The sequence below is a fragment of the Perissodus microlepis genome, chromosome 20 (genome assembly GCF_051167445.1).
Source record: "Perissodus microlepis isolate ML-2025 ecotype Zambia chromosome 20, ASM5116744v1, whole genome shotgun sequence".
Classification (NCBI taxonomy): Eukaryota; Metazoa; Chordata; class Actinopteri; order Cichliformes; family Cichlidae; genus Perissodus; species Perissodus microlepis.
Genome location: NC_140480.1, coordinates 10,671,580 through 10,694,979, shown reverse-complemented (window position 1 = coordinate 10,694,979; position 23,400 = coordinate 10,671,580). Strand labels below are relative to the sequence as shown.

General features: G+C 41.5%; 1 protein-coding gene across 2 annotated transcripts in view; it reads left to right on the top strand.

Moving 5' to 3' along the window:
* Positions 1 to 23,400, top strand: part of calcrl2 (calcitonin receptor-like 2) — a 40,041-nt gene that overhangs the window by 5,521 nt on the left and 11,120 nt on the right. Inside the window, exons 1-4 of one of the 2 annotated variants that reach the window (XM_084917440.1) lie at positions 14,881 to 15,336; positions 15,469 to 15,526; positions 15,667 to 15,841; positions 23,013 to 23,120. In XM_084917440.1, the coding sequence (XP_084773566.1) occupies positions 15,269 to 15,336; positions 15,469 to 15,526; positions 15,667 to 15,841; positions 23,013 to 23,120 (409 nt within the window). In that variant the 5' untranslated portion in view covers positions 14,881 to 15,268. Of the gene's footprint in view, positions 1 to 14,880; positions 15,337 to 15,468; positions 15,527 to 15,666; positions 15,842 to 23,012; positions 23,121 to 23,400 lie in introns of those variants that run through there. The other variant, XM_084917441.1, reaches the window with a different exon arrangement.

The following is a 23,400-nucleotide window of genomic DNA, read 5'->3' as shown; positions in this document are numbered from 1 at the left end:
CACCCGTGTGCACACCTGTGTGGATCAGCGCGCTTGTATTCAAAAGGTTTCCCCATGTAACGGTCTGCTAGAGGATGTAGAGAGCCATAGCCCCGTCCCCCAGGGCATGAAGCAGGCATGGAGGAGATCCAGGCCCCAGACATCCAGAGCCCCAGAGTGCAAGAGCCCAAGGAGGACCGCCGGAGGGGCATCCGTGCCACCCTCCTGGGAAGAGCTGAGGAGAGCCCCAGATGAGGGGTCACCCAGTAGCCACGGAGCAGAAGCCAGAGGGGGCTGCAGTGGCGTGCCCGCCGGCACTGCCGGCAGCCAGCTGTGCCAGAGTGAACCGAGCCGCAGGCCCAGAGGCCGGAGGCCCGAGGGCCCCCTTTGCCCCGGAAGAGGCCTGACTAAGCAACAGGCACCAGGCCCCGCCAAGTAGTCAGTGGGAGTGAGCTGGTACATACCTGAGCGCCCAGCCCCGGACACCAAGAACCACCAACGCACCGACCTCTGAGGGCATCAGTTACCGGCATTGAGTGTGATGAGGGGAGATAGGCCTTTGGAGGGCCTGAGAGTTCCCAGAGAGGTGGAGTGTAAGACCCGACCTGACATATAGACACAGACAAACAGGCACACACAAACACAAACATGCATTCCCACCCTCATGCACACATATACAAATACTCAGCACTCACCCAACGTAGGGATAGACATACATGGACACTGTACACACAATCACACTCCCCAAACAAACTCTATACCCCAGGTCCAGGTACCCTCGCCCCTGGAGGGGGAAACGGCACCTAGACCCAGGAGATGTTACCCTTTCCCCTGGGGTGGAGGCAAGCAGACCGCCCCAGGCTCCGCAGCAGCAGGGAGGCCCCGCATCCCAGATCCCAATCGGACGGCCAACACCTCCTTCCAGCCCCCCCACCCCGATGGCCAGCAAAGAACAGGGGTGTGTGAAGACCCCAAACCTCCCTCCTCTCGCTCACTACTCATGTGTAGTGTTGCTGCATGTTGTTCTAAGGTGCAGACCTTTCATACTGTTCAAGCATACTGTGTAGATTTATTGCATGTTTACATATTAGCATGTTAAACAAAGTTGTGACTTACAGCGAACTTGCCCTCCCATTTTACTTTGTACTCAACACCCACAAACTGAACTACAAAGGGTGATAGAATAGATGCAACACTGTTCAGTTTCTAATTCTGCAAATGAACTTCCTCACCTCTCCCTACCGAACTGAGTGTTTTTATATTAAGAAGCTTTGAGAATGTTATCTGTGTCCCCCCGCTATAAAAGTCCTTTCCATATCCCTTTGTGTACACGTAACAATGGCTTATTTTTAACCTGTTGGGCTCTTTAGAAGTGGCAAGGGGAGAGCAGGCAGGAAGCTGGTGCAGGATGACAGAGGATCCATCCTTCCTGTCTCCCTTCCCTCACATATTACTATGGTTTGTGTTGCCGCTCTGTGATGCCCACCCCACCCCCAGTGAAATACAAATAAATAGGAATAATGTGTGAACAGATGCACTGAGGGACACTTCCTCAGCCACAGTAGACCTGCATGGGAGAGAAGCTGTGACAGTTTGACCTACTAGATAGTGTTCGACAGCAACTTACTGAAAGGAACTGGAAAAAACTCACTTTAAATGTTGGATATTTAAGAAACATCAAGCAGATAAGAAAACATGAGAAGCTGAATTAGCTGAATAAAACATATAGCTGGATGAGCCACAAATACCTGTTTGACTCTGTAAGCATTATTAGAAACAAAGTAAATTCATTCAAATCTAAATTTACTGTATATGAGCACTTTATTTAACAATTCAACCCTAAGAGATACAGTTACTAGTTACTTTTCTACCTCAAGGTTTGAGTTTAAACAGTACTTTTATGAAATGTTATTAAATTAAAAGTATTCTGTGTGCACTTTGGAGTCTCTTGGTGTGGCCCTCCACAACAGGCCCAGTCATATGGTCCCTTCAGAAAATTAAATTCATACCCCTGACTGTCAAACATGGAAGAGTCATATAAGGTGCCTGAAAATGTAGACACAGTAGCTTTAGTGTTTGGGAATGATTAATGGGCCCTCCACAGCAGTCCCAGTTTTTCATGGGACCCCTTGGGAAAATAAAGTGCCCTGCCCTGCACATTAAATTCACTTCTGCTTGCACAATGGTGAGTTAAATGAACCAATATCCCACAAAAAAGAGAGGTATTCAAACCAAAGCCACCACCACCCCCGCCTATTATCTTACGTCACCTCCAGGGTTATCTGGGTTATGACCCTGAAGGTTGACCTTTATGGTTGGATTCTACCATATCTAACTACTACAGTACGTGCAACTTAAAGTCCTTCCATCCTGCAAAAAGTAAGAATGAAGTGTTAACATCAATAGTTCATTAGCACTTTATGAATATATAAGTTCAAGTATTTACAAAATGAGGAGTGTTTACACTTTTAAGTATGCTTTTCAGACAGTCACTCAGTAGTTTGAAAGACTTTTGTTAATGGAAGTTTAGGTCAATTATTATTTTTTTAAACATTGCAATATTGGCACTTATATTTAACTCTAAGTACTTATTGATACATAAACAAGCTGTAGAGCTTATTAGAGCTTTGATGTGCAGAACAGTTTTCAGCTACAGTTGAAATATGGCTTGTAAATAAATATCAAGGCCAGTTTTTCTTTTTCTTCCCTCTGGCTCTCCATGGTGTTTGTGGTATTTTATCTTATCACTGATAAACTCTCTTTTCTCCAGTGGAGTGCATTCATTGTTGCTTTGAGTGGCATTTGTTTTAGTTATCTAACAAAGAAGAGTTTTTAATTACACAGTCCTTTTTTCTGTTATGTTGCTGACAGCAGCGTGAGAATTCCAGCCAGCTATTTGCTCTTAGGCCTGTTAGTTTTTAAATTGGTTTTTCATAATTAATTTAAGCTTTCAGTCTGAGCTTTTGTTCTTTTATATATACCCATGGGGTCTGGATTTTCTCAAACTAACTGCATTCTTCCCAAAATAACTTTCTCGAGTTCCTGCTTTTAAGGCAAAAATGCTTTTTTTCCCTACAGTTCAAATTACTGTAATTGATAACACATGTACTAACAATAATATTCTATTTTAGTTTATACAAAATTAGCCATTGTGCAATTATGCAATAATGACCACTCGGGTCAGTGGAGAAAAAAAAAGTCGTTTTATTTCACAGCAGCATCTGCAGTCCATTTTACTGAGTAAAAGAACCAATAAAGCTAATTCTGGGACAGCAAAAACAAAAACATTTGGATTTCCTATTAGTTCCGGCTGGTGAGCTGTAGTACAGACCATATAGTCATGCAAAAAAAACAAGTATGTCCCATGAAAATTGTAGGAATTTTGTTTTTAACCAATTTTTTTTTTCGCATTTCTGAGCAAGAAGCAAACATTTTATCAAAATTGACAGTCTAAGATAAGATAAGATAAGATAAGACTTTATTGATCCCACGGCAGGGAAATTTGTTCTACCTTCAAGCAAGGAAAAATGTGCACTTTCATTCATTTATTTATCAAAAATATGTGACATAGGCTTCTGATGGAGGTTACATTAATAATAAAAATGATAACTTTATTTATAAAGCGCTTTCAAACAAAGTGCTGAACAGCTATTTGAATATTTAAAAAAAGATAAGTGAATAAAAGCAATACAAAAACATTACAATTTAAAAACTGATAAAAATTTAAAAACTAATAGGCATAAAATTAAGACGCATAGGATCAGGTGACCAAGTAGGTCTTTAACTTAGCTTTAACCCTTTCATGCATGAATTATGAAAACCTCAATCAGGATTTTTTATTAAGTGTTTTTTTATTCATCTTTAGGCATGAAAAAAAGAATTTTGAACTTCATTTTTTAAAATATGTACTTTTCAAAGAGTTGGTTACATGTCCACTTAGGTGCACAACATACGTTTTGACTTATGAATTTGACACATCAGTGTCCAGTGTAGTGGTTTATGTGCAAGTATATCAACACTGACACAAATACAAGAAAACAGCTGTCCACAACGATAGCTGTCCACTGTAGTGGCCACTAGGTGAGCAACAGGACCTTAAAATCTGCTCGAACATGACAAGGCAACCAGTGAAGAGATTTCAGTACTGGGGTAATGTGCTCAAATTTCACAATTTTTGGCTAAAATGCAAGCAGCTGCGTTTTGTACCATCTGTAAATCTGTAAACCTCTAAAATCTTTTGTTGGTAACCCAGAAAGAAGAGTGTTATAATAATCAATGCACAAACACACAAATGCAGTCTTCTCCTGGTTTCAAACACTTGGACTTTAACAAGAGTTACCTGCAGATCCAGTGATGAAAGTTTGGAGTTCTTTAAACAGACTGAATTTGCTGGGGAGCCGAGTCTTGTCAGACATTTAAAAGCTATATCCTTTGTTAACGACCTTCCTCACTGTGAAATGATTTATATAAATTAACTGGAATTTTTTTTTAAACCCTGGCTAAAAAGTTGTAGTTGCTATCTACAGCCACTGGATAACATTTTTGTTAGTTCAAGTGATAATACCAGTCATGTCTCTATTACATATTATTTGAGACTGTATGACTTGTACATCACCTACCCACATAGCAAAATTGGTATGGCCCCGATCTGGCCCACACAATGTTCTTATACATGGCCCACATACCGCAAAGAATGACGGCCCTTTGGTGGCCCAGATCTGGTTTGCCAGAGGTGGCCCACACATGGGCCAGCACAAGGCCAGTTGCAGACACACTGGTGGTCCTTTGCTGGCCCATGTGTGGATTACCTCTGGTAAACCTGATTTCGGCCACCAAAGGGCCGTCATTCTTTGCGGTATGTGGGCCATGTGTAAGTTGTGTGCAGCCAAGGGCCAGTTGCAAACACACTGCTGGCCCTGTGCTGGCCCAGATGTCAGCCTAATGTGTACCTTAATCAAGCCATGTAATAACAACATGTGCTGGAACATAATAGTGCAAAAGTAACATGACAAAACTCTGTTCAGACAGTGAATGGACTGATTCATATATAGCGCTTTTCTACTCTCCCAGATTACTCAAAGTACTCTATACAACATGCCACATTCACCCAATCACACACTTTCTCTAGACTGAGCGCTTCCTAAATATACTCATACACAGACTTGCAGACTAGAGGAGCCAGGGATCAAACCACTAACCTTCCAATCAGTAGGTGACCTGCTCTACCGCCTGAGCTACAGCCACCCACTGGCACAGATGAGTAAACCGTCACTAGGTCTGAGATAAAGTGTACATTCACAAACCTGTCAAATCTGCATTTTAAACATTGGCTACCATAGCAGTATAGTATTGCAACATGGCATTTAGGTCTTCTGACTAAAATAGGAAAATAGGAAAATAAATAGTGCCATCATTGCCAGACCTGGCCCACATCTGGTTGATATACACCCTGCCATGTCACCAGTCAGTCAGAAGTGCCAGCTTGATGCCGGATCCAGGGAAGACCTATTTTCTATGGGCCTGGGCCACATACACCAAACCACAATCGGGCCAGATGTGGCGTGCCATCGCATAAACAGTGACATCATTGTCAGACCTGGCCCATATCTGGATGACATACGTCTTATAATGCCAGAAGTCAACCAGCAGTGCCGGCTTGATACCAGATCCAGGCCAGACCTGCTTGCTATGTGGGTAGAGGTGACTGGCGTTGTGTTTTGGCACTATATAAATAAAACTGAACTGAATTGAATATATTTTGCTACAATATCACTGATCATGAAGAACTACATTCAATAATGAATTAAATCTATTCATTAAGGACTGGGGAAGGTCTAAACTCTTACTCTACGATAGGTGATTTTAGCAAACACAGTAAAACAGGGAAAACAGTGCTATACAGGTCCAAAGAAGCTCGGACTGCAGGACATACTGACCACACTACAGAAACACTATTTCTCAGAAACAGTTACCTCAAAAGACCGGAATGCAGTGATGTTATGAGACATGCTGTGTCTCTCGTAGTTCCCCCCTAATTGAAAGTCTTCTTGTATCTTCTGCTGATAACATCACCACTGCTTCTCCTGCCTACACATGTTGCACATGTAACTTCATGATGGAAATGACCACTCTTTGGATGCTGTCAAACTGGCATTGTGGAAACTATAGGACGTCACAACTGATTTTAAAGGAAAAGGCAGTTTGAGAAAAAGTAGGCGTTTAGGGAGCTTGTCAGTAAATAGCTCGATTCAGATGGAATTGACTGTATTAGACATATTTATAGACATAGTTCAAGATAAATATAAAACAGTGTGTGTCCAAAAGGCAAAGGATAAATCGTAAATGGACTAGTATTAGTAAATGGACTGGATATAGTCCTTTCTAACGTATAAGTACCAGTCCAAGTACCAGGAGGTTGATGGGAAACTTGCTATGGTTATGTGCAGCTGGAAAAATTGTGTACTGATCCTGTAGACAGTGTGTTGTGTCCTGATTCATTTAACCCATTTAACTGTAGTTTGTTCCTGTAAGTGTTTCGTGATTCCCGATCTAGTACGATTATTGTATTCCTGATCCAAATGTTCTTCGGAAGGGGATTGTGCCAATGTTCGCCATAGCTACAAATCAAGCTATCACTGAAGCTCTTACAAAAGACCTGCAGAATTCTTTTGATGACTGTATATTTTTACATTTTTCACCCCCAGAAAATGTAGGCACTGTTGGCTTTTTTTGCAAAGATGACCTCACCGATTTAAGGTGTAATCCATTCCTTCAAAAATGGAAATCTACAACAATTGTATTGGTTTTAGAAGCGCCAAGGTCAAGCTTTTTCTCCCCTGGGCCCTGGATAATGCAGGAGAGCTCAAGGGGTCCTTTATGTGGGCCACAATCTTCAGTATGTTGATGTGGTTTTGATGCCTGCTGTATCTGAAGAACAGCAACCATTTCAAAGCTCCTCATTACAAGAAGCGTTAAAGCTACAGGGTGGTGGTTTTCTTGTGGGCAGGATTGCTCTTCTTGTGTATTTTGTGCAAAAACATTACAGTGTGGTGATATTCAAACACTGGAAGGAAATGAAAGGGTGGAACACAGGCCAAAGAAACATAGCACGGTTGTTGTTATTGTTAAGCTATCTCTACATTATCAATATTTTTCTCTGACTTTTTGCTTAATGCAGGCCACTCCAGTCAGACTCCCATGTTTCTGTTTCTCATGAACTATCAAGAGGTACAGTTTGTACTTTTTCAGATGTAGACATATTTATGTTCTGTCTTCCAGAAAGAGGGAAAGGGATGATTTATTAGAGTCACTTTGGTTTAACAAAAATAATGAGAAACACTTCTATTTAAGGAGAGAAAAAGTCTTTAGCAATAAAGGCTTCTCACAATATCACAGATGACTGATCCTTTTTTTAAAGCATTTTATGACCTCAGGACATCAGGATCCTGGTATGTTTCTTCATTTTCTATTCCATAAAACGTGTTAGGTTTTATTGTTAGGTCGTTCCTTCTTTTAGAGTCTGACAGTTTATCTTAATGTAGTCAGAATTCATTTGCCAAAATCACTTGTGAAGTAGCAGTTTGGACTAATTACTTCGAACTGCTGCGCATATGTTGCGAGGTCTGTGAGTGAAACCTCGCCATCCACTGAAAACATCACCTTGAGTTCTGTGGTTGCCAAGAAAGGCTACAGCATCTGACACGTGTTTGGACTCATGTTAGTATTTTCTGTTATTAGCACTTCCAATAGGTGATGACTCTCTGCTGTTACTCCTTTTCATTGTTACTAGTGTGAGGCTGCTACATGTGGTGAACCGGTGGCCTTGATTTGTTTTTACAGCTGTTACCAGACAAGCAAGCAATGCATACCAGTTTGACAGTGACCGCTCTCAGACCATCTAAACATCTCACTAGGGAAAGAAAGAAAGAAAGAAAGAACTCTATTAAAGGAATGCACTGAGCTATTGGAAAAAGCCTGACCTATACTGGACTTTAGTTGCTGTTATGTAATTTTGCTAATGTTTTTATTTTTATTTAAAAAAAAACTGCAAATATATACCATCAGACCTTGATAGCATGGGTGTCTTATTTCAGATCATCTTGCTGTTGCTAATTTTAGTGCTTTTGTCACTAGTTCAATAATCATATACATGTCAATCTAATTCCAATTAAATTCAGTTTTATTGAGATATGATATTGGAGAGAAAACCCCAACATTCAAATAATCCCTTATGAGCAAGCACTATGTGGAGCAAGCCTTCCTTTTTAACAGGAATACACTTCCAGTTAAACGGTCATTATTCATCAGCCTGGAAGGAAGTTTTTCCAAGATCGGGATCAGCCTCATGGAGGACTGTAATGTGAGCAGCTAGTGGATCGCGTGATCCATAGTAACAGTAAGCTTTATCAAAAAGTCAAGTCAAGTTAGTTTATTTCTACAGCACATTTAAACAACAGACATTGACCAAAATGCTGCACAACAGTAAAATCAAAATCAATCAATCAATCAATCAAAAAAAGAAAACAATACAAATGAAGGATAAAAAAAAAATAATAAAAATAAATTCATAACAACTTTGATAAATACTAAAAATGAAGATAGTAAAAGAAAAAGAGACAGTGGGGGAAATAAAACAGAAGCTGGCCAGAAGGTGGAAAATGAAAAGAAGAATGTTTAAAGTTGGGAATTCAAGATTGGTAGTTGGGTAGATGACCTAATCTGAGGAGGGAGATGATTCCAGAGTTTTGGGGCTATGACTGAGAATGCAGGGTCAGCTGTGCAAGTCCACTGGAAAATTGCTATTACGAATAGGTGCTGATCAACAGACCTAAGTGTACAAGATCTGCCCGATAAAAAAGAAAGTTTGAAACCTAATCTTTAAAGTATTTAATTTAATTCAGGGTTATTTGTTTAGCCCCAGCTCACAACAACAACACCTTAAGGCAGTTTATACTGTAGGGTAAAGACGTACAGTATCAATGGGGAAATGATAACCTGTGAGAAAACAGTAGGTGACGGTGGAAATTAAAAGCTCCCTTTTAACAGGAAGAAACCTCAAGCACAATCAAGGTCAGAGAGGCGGGAGTCTTTTACCACGATCTGTTGGGTTTGAGAAAAGAAAAGGATAAGTAGCGTATGAGCAGAAAAGTAGAGAGGATGTCTGCTTCCTGAAGTCAAACTGAGGGTTGATTCCACAGGTGAGGAGCCTGACACATGAAGGCTTTAATTTTGGAAAGTCAAGGAACCACAAGAAAGCCTTAACAGACTTTTAATTATTTTTGATAAGAAAAAAACCTCGTCTGTGGAAAACTGATCATTCAAGTATAAATATGGTGTAAATCACAGCACAGCTGATTAAAACCAAAGCCGTGTCTTAGGTCTACTAATCAGGGGGAACCTTCTTGCAAGTTACCGAACCACCATGTAGTGGCAATGAGTGCGCGTGTGCTGGACAAAATGCACCAAAAGGGCATAGAAACTGCTCCGTGTATGTGTGTGGATCTTTTGGTTTTACAGTGTAAATATTTGAGCGCTGGGTAAGTGTAGAATAGTGCAATATAAATATCTATCCAAGTAATGCGATGCAACACAAGAAGCACAAGCACAGTGACTTGACCCACATCAGTGTCTGCTCAGCTGTTATGCTACTCTGCTACATGTACTGCAGACAGTGCTGGGACTTTTAATAAACATGGTCAAAATTTGGAGATTGTTAGATTTATTGCTGTTTATACTTAAGCAGACAGCATAGTGAGTTATAAAGTAAAATTTCTTAATATAATGCTGTGGAAAGGTTAACTAAATTAGGGGGGAAATGTTATTGTTGTTATTTTACACAGTATTAGTGATACTGTCCCAGCTGGCCTGCTGTAGCTACAGTGGTAATGGCGTTTAGAGCTACAGTATAAAGACTCATTGTTTTCTTCATGAACCAGGTTATTGTAAGCTGCATGTGCTGATGCTTTGTCAAAGTGGTGTGTTTTTTATGTCTGCACTCAGTACGACTTTTCTTTTTTAAACACTGTTTGAATCTCTGAGTTCAAACACTGGTCAGCAGTGATTCCCAGCTTTTTTTCATAGCCGTAAAAGAAAAGCAGTCACAATATTCTTCAGTGTCACTGACATGTCAGTGATTTTCGGGATTTTGTTCTCACCAGATGAACCGGTGTGACCGAGATAAATGCTGACAGGAAGCAGTGTAGGATGAGAAAAACCAGAGGACAAAAAATAGTTTGAGGGGAAGAGTCTTCAAGAGCAGCAGTAAGAGAAAAAGAAAGAGATCAAGCGGAAAGGGTGTTGGCTTTATTGTATGTGTGCATCTTAATATGTCTGGCTGAATTCTCTGGGTACAGTCAAATCGGCATGCATCTGGATCACCTAAGTTCAAATTGAGAGGTGACGGCCTGGGAGAAAATAAAAGACAATAAAACCACAGGGACAAAGGAAGTGACGAATCAGCAATAGCATCTCAGTTTGTTACCGCAAAACAAAGACAATCCAAACCACTTGGCTACAATTCACAGATAGATTGCAAGCAGTGTTTATTGGTGACAATGGCACATAGCGAGCACTTGCCAAGGCATTATGATATGTGCGGGTGCGTGTCCTTGGGTTAACAATGTTCTGATGGGGAACAATACATTACAAGAGGCAACTGTGTACAAAACAGAAAGAGGGGCAATCATTGTTTGGTTCTTGATGGATTGAATCATAATTATAAATATTTGTGTGTGTTTGTGTGTGTCATCATTGTCACTGACAGAAACTCAGAACTGAAGTTCATGGGAAAAACTGTCACAGCACAGTTTGTGATGCGAAGAAAAAAAAAAGTAAGGGCAGGCTACAATAGCCTGTGGCTACGATGTTGTTCTTCGCTGGTAGGACGCCATTAAAAGACCAAATCAGAAACCTATTTGCACAGGGTAATAGTAAAGATAATAGTCTATGATTCTTAATGTAAAGAATGCAAAAACATAAGTGACTTTTTGACTTCTGTAAGTTACTTCAAGATCAATATTCACATTAAATTCCCCCTGTGCTGCAGTCAATTTGAAATACTCCTCAGCTGGGGGAAAAAGCTGTGGTTAAACAATCTAAAGTAATCCGTGGTTGCACTTGATCTTAGCAGACTCAGCAATACCAAAACTTTCTCTGGGTTGGTGGAGGAAAACTGCAGAAGCAAGCAGTTCGGAAAGAATCTTGCAGGCAAGCTTTACTGTAATGAGCTTGGGACATTTCCTGTGTGTTGCCTTCACTTCAAACCTAGTTACAAGTCATTTTTGTATGCTTGCGACTGACTCATGAGTATTTGAGAAACACTTGACTTTAATATTTAACACTGGCGAACTGATATTTTAATTATAATAAGTGTAGTTTAAGCTGTTTTACGCAGTACAAGTACATGACATCCAGTCTGTGTCCAGACTTATAAGAATACAATACAACTTTATTTATATAGCACGTTTAAAACCAAAGGCTTGAAAAGTGCTTCACAATATTACAATAGATCAAAATAAATTTATATAAAAGGCATTACCAAAATACAAAACAAGCACTAGCACTAACACTAACAGATGGGAAGCACTAATTAGACCAGAAGTGTGAGCTAAAGTGTGGGCTAAACCAGCTAGCTCCTGTGTTCACTGAGATATTCAACAAATCTTTATCTCAGTCGGTGATCCCCACATGCTTTAAAGAGTCCATCATTGTTCCTGTCCCGAAGAAACCCCACCCTGCTTCTCTCAATGACTATCGCCCTGTAGCCCTCACCTCAGTAGTGATGAAGTGCTTTGAACGCCTGGTCAGAGACTTCATCATTTCTTCACTACCAGACACACTGGACCCACTACAGTTCGCTTACCGTCCAAATCGTTCCACAGACGATGCCATCTCTCATCTCCTCCACACATCACTTACTCACTTGGACACTAGAAGAGGGAATTATGTTAAAATGCTCTTCATAGACTACAGCTCTGCATTTAATACCATAATTCCCTCCACACTCACCACCAAGCTGGAGCATCTGGGACTCAGCTCATCTATGTGTCAGTGGATCTCCAACTTCCTAACTGCCAGACCACAGGCAGTAAGGATGGGCGGACATATCTCAGCCTCCACCACTCTCAGCACTGGAGCCCCCCAGGGGTGTGTTCTGAGCCCCCTGCTGTACTCTCTGTACACATATGACTGTGTGGCCACTACCAGCTCCACCACCATCATCAAGTTTGCTGACGACACCGTCGTGGTGGGCCTGATCTCTGATAACAACGAGACGGCCTACCTGAAGGAGATTAGGAATCTGGAGAACTGGTGCCAGAGGAACAACCTCCTTCTAAACGTCAGTAAGACAAAGGAGCTGATAGTGGACTTCAGCACTAAGCAGGAGAGGAACTACCAGACCCCCGTCATCAACGAGTGCCCAGTGGAGAGAGTCGACAGCTTCAAATACCTCGGAGTTCACATCACGCAGGACCTGTCATGGTCCTGTCACATCAACACCGTGGTGAAAAAGGCGCGTCAGCGTCTCTACCACCTCAGACGCTTGAGAGACTTCCAACTGCCCTCCAAGGTGCTCAGGAACTTTTACTCGTGCACCATAGAGAGCATCCTGACGGGAAACATCTTAACCTGGTTCGGGAACAGCACCATGCAGGACAGGCGAGCTCTACAGAGGGTTGTGCGGTCAGCTGAGCGCACCATCCGCTCTGAGCTCCCTGACCTGCACTCAATCTACAGCAGGTGGTGCTGGACCAAGGCCAGGAAGATCGTGAAGGACCTCAGCCATCCGAACAACGGACTGTTCTCTCTGTTGAGGTCAGGAAAGCGATTCCGCTCCCTGAAGACCAACACAGAGAGACTGAGGAGGAGCTTCTTCCCGCAGGCGATACGGTCTTTCAATCACACCACCACACAGTACTGACCCACACATATAGTTCTTACACACACACTGGAAATTCTGGACATTGTTTTTCACTTCATCACTTAATCACTTTAAGCATATTTGCACTGCACAAGACACTAAATAATGTGGATTGCACAACACTGGTCATTATATTCTTCATTTCCAGTTAATAGTTAATACTTGTACAGCTGCTGTTATTGTATATATATATATATATATATATATATATATATATATATATATATATTTCTTCATATATTCTTATATAGTTCTATACTGTGTATTGTGTATTTTGTTGTACAGTTATTTTATTTTTCAACTTTAATTTATATATTTTATCTTATTCTTTCCCAGTTAAATTTACCCTTCATTCTAATTTGTGTTGTACAGTTATTTCATTTTTAACTTTAATTTTTATATTTTATTTTATTCCTTCCTAGTTAAATTTACCCTTTTTAATTTTCATATTTATTTCCTATCTTATTCATAGCCTTTTCTTTTTTTCTTTAGGTCACGAGCAGTTGTCTAAGCATTTCACTGCATATCGTACTGTGTATGACTGTGTACGTGACAAATAAAATTTGAATTTGAATTTGATTTAAATAAAGTAGGTATCAGACCTCAATTCGGAGGGTCAATTCATACAAATATAATATCAGCTAAGAGGCTAAACAAAGATACAATAATAAGATTAAAATAGATGAGATGAGGGCACTAGCTAGTCGGGAATGCCAGATTAAATAGGTAAGTTTTCAACCGTAATGTGAAAGATTGGATAGAGTCCGAGGCACGAATAGTAGTAGCAGGAAGGCTGTTCCAGAGGTTAGGTGCAGCTGAGACAAAGGCACGATCGTCTTCTGGTCCTCAGCCGAGACCTAGGTTGCACCAAGAGTAACTGACCTGATGATCTTAACGCTCGACTAGGAGTGTACAGGCTGAGAAGGTCAGTGAGATAGCTAGGCGCAATATTATTTATTATTTTAAAAGTAAGCAACAAGATTTTAAAATTAATACAATATTTGATGGGTAGCCAATGCAAGTCAGCAAGAACTGGAGTGATAGAAGCATTTTGAACAAGCTGTAATCTGTGAAGAAATCAGCATACATTTAATTTTCTGTGTTATTAGAGTTTATTTTAGGTATGCTTAGTACACTAAAAAAATATTGATGTCGATAATGCTGACTTAACTTCATTTTATTATATGGTCATTTTACTTGTGTAGAATATAAAATGTTACATATAATGGAATCTGGTCAAATGAAATTTACTTAATTGATATACATTAAGTTTATATTTTAAGCATGTTTTCTTAAATGTTTAATTATTTGAATAACTAAGGGTTTGATGGGTCCTGTTATTTGTTAATCTGTCTACCAAGCCTGCTTACTGTCCACACCTACTCTGTTCAGTGTTTGTTTCTTTCTTTTCTTCACCAGTGTATGTTCAATTAAAAATAAGGGAATTACGGTAAATTTTCATGAGAGTTACAAAACTATTTTTTATATATTCTATTGTCACAATGAGTAAATAAGCAACAGAGACAAAAGCATCAAACAAGAATATTTCAGTTGTAAACGTTTTCATCTTATATGAGTCTGTTGGATTGAGTGGGGGGAAAATGATCCAGTCACGCAGATGATTTTGGACGATGAAATCAAGTCTGCCTGTATTCTGAGAGGTCTTCTCTCCAGGCTCTTTTACACACACAAAAATAATTATAAAGCTGAATATTTAGAGAAACAACACCACTGACTCACAACATTTCCACACATTTCTTTCCCCTTTTGCTTTTCTATCTCTCTTATTCGCATCTGTCAAAATGCTTTCATTACTCTGTCCCCTACAGAGAATTTATTGACAATAATGTGAACTCTTATTGCTTTTTCAGATATTTTTCTCATACACTCTTCAGTTTATATCCCTTTCACATCTGGCAAAATGTTTTTGTAACCATGTTGATAAAATGTTGCTATTTTATCAGTTGTGTTTGACTTTAATCATTTGAAATCTTAAAAAAAATGTAGATGCCTCCATTTCACAATACATTTTGCTTCGAGGAAAAATTAAACAGAATATGCAGCTGTAGATTTTTGCATTGAGCAAATCCCCGAAACAAAGTCTGACTATAGAGAGCGAGAACAACAGAATTAAAGCACTGACTGTGTATTTGTTGTTAGAGACTCTGTAACTGGCTGGCTCATTAAAGATGAAAAGCTAAAGGGAACTCGCTGCTCTTTTGCCCCAAAATAACAATAAACACACATCTGTTTCTGCGACCCTGAGTGGACAGTAGAGAGAAATGACTGCGGGAGCATGAACTTCCTTTGCTGATAAATGAGAAGATACACAAACAGTGAATAAACATACACGGACGTGCTTATAAAACCATGCGTTCACACAGAGGCATTTGGGTTCGGCCTGCAACAGTGACGCTATGCGGAGCGCTTGATTTCATGTATGCTAGTGGTGGTTTTATGTCGTACTTGAATGAAGCAGCTGAAGCCACTTCACATGTACATATGGTGGGAGACTTAGCGTACAGATGTTTCACATTGTTACATTGTTCACGTTCTTCTTTTCCTTTTAGAGAAATGTGGAAAACCCTAACACTCTCCCTGCTGGTTGCACTGGCACTCTTCACAGAGGTGAGTACTCCTTTCACCCATTAGCTATTTAAGTGTCTAATGCTTTATGTCAAAGCCAGAATGTGCTTTGATTAAATTAGAGGACATAGATTTGTAGTATCTCTAACATACTCTTTGTTTTTGATGACTACCTTGCCCAGGTGGCCCACTGTCAGGATATGGAGTCCCTGGCGGTCACTGAAAAAACAATGCCACGGCAGGAGAATTTTACTAACATGGATTTGGCCGACTTACTTGGACAGTCGAGACGGCAGATCCTGGCTGCTCAGTTTGAATGCTACTTGAAAATAATCCACGATCCAGTAACAGAAGAAGGTGATGATAACAGTTTACCCATTGTTCCATCCCAGCTGGATGAATTTCTTTTAAGTATATTATTCCTGGTAGATGGAGGATGCTGCAGTATTAAAGAAGCATTGAAATCCCTTCTTCTGCAAATATAAACATGCACAGTATGCATGAAACAATTAATTAATAAAATTAATTAATAAAAATTCATCTGTTTTTGTTGTGTTTGGAAAACATTCCACATAATTATATCAGAGCCAGTGCTAGAACAGATGACTTGTTGCATTACTAGTAAATGAAGAGGAAAGGGAAATAAAACTTTCACTCATGATCTCACCAAGGCAGAAGAAAAACTCCTCAAATTCCTCACCTATATCGGAAGACTTTAAATGTTGGTAGCAATGGCATTTAAAAGCTCCGTAGAGCAAGCATACACATGAGGTGGGGTTGTTTACCGCTAACCCACTAAGTTGTTTTAGAATGTGAAACTGGCTTGAAATAAACCCCTGAACCACCATCAACAAAAGTCTGGATATTTTCCATCCTCCACCTTTCGGGGGCAGTAAAGGAGTCCATTGCTATTGTGTAGACCTCTCTGTGTGATCAAGCAGTTGCTGTATTGTTGATATTAGGGATCTGTGGGGGCCATACCATCACTTCCAATACTTCTTGTTCTTCTTTACGCTGAAGAGAGTTCTTAATGACTTTGGCTGTGTGTTTGGGGTCATTATCCTACTGCAGAATACATTTGTGGCCAATAAACAATCATTTATTTTTCTGAAAGCACTCTTTGTTTACAGCATTTTGTTTACAGCACAGTAGTGTATATATATCGTAAAGCAACATATAACATATTAAGTAACTGAGAGCAGTTGAATAGTAAGGAAGTGAGGTGTATTACTGGCAGTCCTTCCTATTTGGTGTGTGCACATTCCTTGGAAAAGAGAAAGAGAGAGGGACAGAGAGGAAGAGATAGAGAGAGGAAGTGAGTCAGAAAGAAAGGAAACTTGCCCTTTGTATTTCCCCAGTGCCTGTTACTCCCATTCAGTACTTCACTGCCTTTGAAATGTTATTGTGTGTTTCAATTCCCAGCATGCCTCTGTGGGACCTGGTATAAGCGAATTTCCGAGTATTGTTGAGAAGCTTTGTTTAGCCCAGCTGTGGTTACACTCTCTATATAAGAGTAACACACTATTTATAATGAATGGAAAATCTATATAAATAGTAATAATAATTTAAAGGGTTGCCTGTGGATGATAAAATAAATTCAAAATGAACAGTTGGTGTATAATCACTTTAGGGTGCCTCTCGCCCCTGCGGGTGTTCTTTTCAGAATCAGAATCAGAATCAGAAAGGGTTTTATTGCCAAATGTTGAGCAGGTTTACAACATTAGGAAATTGCTGCGGTGCTTCAGTGCAAACATACTGTCATAAATTACGCTTAAATAGACATGAAAATAAAAATAAGAATAAGAATTAAAAGTGCTAAGTAGATAGATATATACATGATATATACATGAGTGCAGGTGGTGATCAGTGCCAAACATGGAATGATGCAGTGAACACAGCGTAGGGTCATGTGTTAGTGGTGGGAACAGTCATACGGTTATTGTTCATGTGTCCAACAGCAGAGGGGAAGAAACTGTTCTTATGGCGAGAGGTTCTGGTGCGAATGGACCGGAGCCTCCTGCCTGAGGGGAGCAGGTCAAACAGACTGTGTCCAGGGTGAGAAGGGTCAGCTGAGATCCGAGCTGCACGCCCCAGTGTCCTGGAGGTGTACAGGTCCTGCAGAGATGGGAGTCTGCAGCCAATCACCTTCTCAGCAGAGCGCACAACACGCTGCAGTCTCTGTTTGTCCCTGATAGTGGCTCCAGCGTACCACACGGTGATGGAGGAGGTGAGGATGGACTCGATGATTGCAGTGTAGAATTGCATCATCGTCCGTGTTGGCAGGTTGAATTTCTTCAGCTGCCTCAGGAAGTACATCCTCTGCTGGGCTTTCTTAATGACGGAGGTGATGGTGGGCTCCCACTTGAGGTCCTGGGTGATGGTGGTACCCAGGAAGCGGAATGAGTCCACAGAGGTGATGGGGGTGTCAGTCAGGATGATGGGGGGGAGTGGAGCTGTGTGCTTCCTGAAGTCCACAATAATCTCCACTGTCTTCTGGGCATTCAGCACCAGGTTGTTGTGGCTGCACCAGGACACCAGACGTTCAACCTCCCTCCTGTAGGCAGACTCATCCCTGTCCGAGATGAGTCCAATAACGGTGGTGTCATCTGCAAACTTGATTAGCTTGACAGACTGGTGGGTGGAGGTGCAGCAGTTGGTATACAGGGAGAAGAGCAGAGGAGAATGAACACAGCCCTGAGGAGAGCCGGTGCTGATGGTCCGGGAGTCCGAGACATTCTTTCCCAGCCTCACATGCTGCTTCCTGTCCGTCAGGAAGTCAGTGATCCACCGGCAGATGGGATCAGGCACATTCATCTGGGAAAGCTTGCCTTGGAGATGGTCTGGAAGGATGGTGTTGAAGGCAGAGCTGAAGTCCACAAACAGGATCCTGGCGTAGGTTCCTGGGGAGTCCAGATGCTGCAGGATGAAGTGTAGGGCCATGTTGATGGCGTCATCTACAGACCTGTTGGCTCTGTATGCAAACTGCAGGGGGTCCAGGAGGGGGGCCGTGAGGGTCTTGAGATAGGAGAGAACCAGGCGCTCAAATGACTTCATGACCACAGATGTCAGAGCCACAGGTCTGTAGTCATTTAGTCCAGTGATCCTAGGTTTCTTGGGGACAGGGATTATGGTAGAGGACTTGAAGCAGGCAGGCACATGACATGCCTGCAGTGAGGAGTTGAAAATGCCAGAAAACACTGGGGCCAGCTCGTTTGCACAGTGTCTGAGGGTGGCAGGAGACACACCGTCTGGGCCGGGAGCTTTTCGAGCATTCAGACTCTTAAACTGCTTCCTCACACCTGCTTCATGAATATGAAGAGTTGTGGTGGGAGGAGGTGGTGTGAAATCCTCTTTTGTGTGGGGTGAGGAGGGGGGTGTTGTAGGTGAAGTGTTTGAAGGTGGTGATGGCTCTATGGAGGGGGGAGAGGTGGGGGAATGAGTGTCCAAAGTGTCTCTATTGTTGGGTCCGTTGGAGGTGTGAAGGCTGCCTGATGGCTCGTCAAAACGGCAGTAAAAGTCGTTAATGGTGTTGGCCAAGAGCAAGTCATCAGTGGAGTGGGGGGTTTTAGGCTTGTAGTTGGTGATATTCCTAAAACCTTTCCACACAGAGGCCGAGTCATTCTCTGAGATCTGCTGCTGCATCTTCTCAGAGTGCTGGTGTTTAGCAATGTCCACTTCTTTAGTGAACCTGTACTTGGCCTCTCTGTAGCAGTCCCTGTCTCCGCTTCTGAACGCCTTTCTCTTTTCCAGCCACAGCTTTTTGAGTTTAGGAGTAAACCAGGGTTTGTCATTGTTATAACTCACCCTGGTGTGTGATGGCACAATGCTGTCCTCACAGAAGTGGATATAGGAGGTGACAGTGTCCGTAAACTCGTCCAAGCTGTTAGAAGCAGCCTTCATTGTGTCCCAGTCTGTAGACTCCAAACACGTGCGAAGCTCCTCCACAGCCTCGTTGCTCCACAGTTTTTTGGTCCTCACGACAGGTTTGGAGAGCTTCAGCCTCTGTCTGTGCGCGGGGATTAGGTGGATCATGACGTGGTCAGAAAGTCCGAGTGAAGCGCGGGGCACCGCACGATAGGCCCCGCTGATCGTGCTGTAACAGTGGTCTAATGTCCTCTCCTCTCTGGTCCGGCATTTAATATACTGCTTGTATTTGGGAAGCTCATGGCTCAGATTGGCTTTGTTAAAGTCCCCAAGAGCAATGATGAGAGAGTCCGGGAATGTCCGCTCCATGTGCAGTATCTGCTCCGCGAGTGCGCACTGAGCTGCCTGCGCATCCGCATCTGGCGGGATGTAAACAGCGGCCAGGATGAATGAAGCAAACTCCCGCGGAGAATAAAACGGTTTGCAGTGAATAAAAAGGTATTCCAGAGAGGAAGAGCAGTGCTGAGCAATCACTGTTACATCTGTGCACCAGCCACTATTAATGTAGAAGCAGACACCTCCACCTTTGGTCTTACCAGAGAGAGAGGCCTGCCGGTCCGCGCGCAGCAGATGAAAGCCCTCCAGCTTGAGCGCGCTGTCCGGGATGTCCTCACAGAGCCACGATTCCGTAAAACATAAGACACAGGAGGAGGCAAAGTCTCTGTTCATGCTTCTCATCAGGGCCAGCTCATCTATCTTATTCCTGAGTGAGCGCACATTGGAAAGGAAGATCCCAGGAAGAGCAGTTTGCAGTCCGCGTCTCCTCAGACGCACGAGTGCGCCGGCTTGCTTACCTCTCTTTCGGCGTCTCACTTTCCTGATCAGAGTCTGCAGTAAATCTGCCGCAGATGCGACAAATATTGGAAGTAATCCACAGGTGTTGTAGTCCTGTAGTTAAGAAGCTCTTCTCTGGTGTAAGAATATCCAGAGGAGTGCCCAGACACAGAAGTTATGCACAAAAACAAAACAGAAGTAACGCACTGAAGCATCCATACGCGGCGCCATCTTGGATCCAGTTTTAGCTGTATCTTTGCTGTTCCTTGGACTGCGCTCTTCTGGACAGAAATCTTGGATGTCTGGGATCTACTGGTGGCACTCGCCAAGCTTCAAGGTCACTGCACTCAGTGCTCTGATTACCAATGGAACAGCTATTGCCTTCAGCCTTAACATCTTCTTGAGCTCTTCTCTCAGCCCTACTTCTCAAGCTTCTTGTGTTCCTTCGTCCTGATGTTGCTATTACTCAGTATAGCTACATCTATCACTACAGCCATCTTCCTCTGCTTGTCTACCACTACCATGTCTGGCTGGTTAGCTATCACCAGTTTGTCTGTCTGTATCTGGAAGTCCCACAGGAACTTAGCTTGGTCATTCTCAACCACCCTAGGAACCATGTCCCATTTTGACCGTGGGACTTCCAGGCCATAGTCAGCACGGATGTTTCTGTATATATGCTAGCCACTTGTTTATGTTGTTCCATGTATCCCAGGGAATCTTTGCACAGCCTTCACCTGGGATCTTGCTTGGTGTGGTAGAACCCTGCTTCTATTGAGCTCGTACTAAGACCTATTTCTTGTGGTGCCATGATTAGGGCCTCTGTATTGTCGTTCAGTCCAACTTTGTCCAGCCACTGATACAATTTCCTCAATCTGCCTTCATACATACCATGAAGGGGCCTGTCCTACCATGATGATTTTTCTCCTTGCTCTTCTTCTTTCTTGGGTTTCTGCTGCCTGAGGAATTCATTTCTGGTAGTTTGATCCCCTCTTTTCTGACTACCTTCGCTCTCTTTGTTACTATTCAACTTTCTCCAATCCGAATGACATTCCGATGTCACTGCTGTAGATCCTAGTGGTGCGGATTGGTGAATCGATGTCTCATTCACTCTTGGCATATAGCTTGATGTGATCCATGTAGAGGAGGTGGCCGTCAATTGCTCCATTCTATAGTCGGTATCCATAGCCATTGCTCAGCAAGGGGTTTAAGGCTGCAGAACAGCAATGCAGTTGGCTTGAAGTTGGCTTCTAGAGTTGTTTGCCATGTCCCCATTGAGTTCGTAATGAAGTTCAGTTCAGTTCAGTTCATTTTTATTTCAAACATGTGCCTTCACATTCATTACAAAATATCATTCCATTCTTTTGTTTGAAAAGGAGTAGGCAGAAGTCTACACTTATTATTCCCTACCCCCTCAAATTTTGCCTCTCATTGATTTAATTTTCTTTTAGCCTTAAATTAAACAAACAACATATGAAGTAAAAGTAAAGCAAAGACAAAACAAAACAAAACAAAACAAAACAAAACAAAACAAAACAAAACAAAACAAAACAAAACAAAACAAAACAAAACAAAACAAAACAAAACAAATAAACAAGCCCCACCACAGTATAGTAAATAAGGACTGAGTGAGACAATGATGAGACAAACAAACTAAAACACTATTACGAACAACATTTCCGCACTGGGTTAACCCTGTTTTCTTCATTCTTATATTTGTTAAAAATTTGTTTTTTATATTTCATTTTAAACTAGTTTATGTTGTTACTTTCTTTCATTTCTTCTGTTAGACTGTTCCATAATTTAACTCCTGCTATAGAGATTGACATACTTTTTAAAGTTGTTCTAGCGCTTTGTAGTTTTTAAATTCCATTTCCCTCTTAAGTTACACCCACCTTCTCTTTCTATAAACAATTTACAGATTTCTTTTGGAAGTATTTTATTTCTTACTTTATATATTATTTGCTTTCCCCAGGACGGCAATGCCCCGTGCCAATTTCCCTCGAACATAAGTAATATGTGGTTTCCAACAGACCTTGTGGTCAATGATCACACCAAGAAATTTTATTTCATTTACTCTTTCTAAATATACATTGTCAACACATATTTCTACTTTGATATTTTTATTTTGGTTTCCAAACAACATAAATTTGGTTTTATCTAGATTCAATGATAATTCATTTATATCAAACCACTTCTTTAATATCGTTAATTCCTGCGTGATCATCTCCAAAACCTGTGGCAATTCCACACCTGAACAAAATATATTTGTGTCATCTGCAAATATTACAAACTTTAAAGTCTCTTAAGGTCCTGTTGATCTTGTATAGTGTTAGGTATTCTAGGATCCATGTGTGGGGCATTGAGTAATACGCTTTCTTGTAGTCAATCCAGGCAGTGCAGTCTTGAGGAACTGCCCTGTCTACAAGTGCCTGGTGTTTTACCCCTCTGGTATTACTGCCAATTCCTTTCTGTGTGCCGCTGTATTGAGCTATGTGCAGGGGTGCACATAGCTCAATTTTATTTTGACAGCGAATGCGCACCTGCGGACCACTTATGTGCACCCCTGTCTATGTGCCTATTCATCTTAGCCACCACTTGGTTAGAACTTCCAAAAGGCTTATAGTGTTACCACTACACTATCCAGCTGCTCTCTCTCTCTCTCTCTCTCTCTCTCTCTGTGTGTGTGTGTGTGTGTGTGTGTGTGTGTGTGTGTGTGTGTGTGTGTGTGTGTGTGTGTGTGTGTGTGTGTGTGTTTTATGGTTATCTTTCCCTAAATTACCACTGCACAGACATGCAAATCTCAATGACATTTCTCCTCTGCCCTCTTTAGGTCCTTACTGTAACCGTACATGGGATGGCTGGCTATGTTGGGATGATTCAGCTCCAGGAACTGTCATGCAGATGTGCCCAGCATATTTTATGGACTTTGACCCTACTGGTAAGGCCGTAATGGACACACATGTTAAATATGTGTCTCTTTGTATTCTTCGTTTTTTTTTGTACTGATACAGTTAAGTCAATAATAGATTGAACAAAGATAGTTATAGTTTTGAATTTACACCAACATAGTTAATTTTAAATCAAGTAATGAAGATGTGATTGATCTCTAAATCACAATCAAACGGGTTTAACAAAAATGTTGTATTATTTGTTTAGGAATTAGAGGCATTTCTATACATAGTCGATACATAGTCACCAATTTTCATTTTCATTGGACT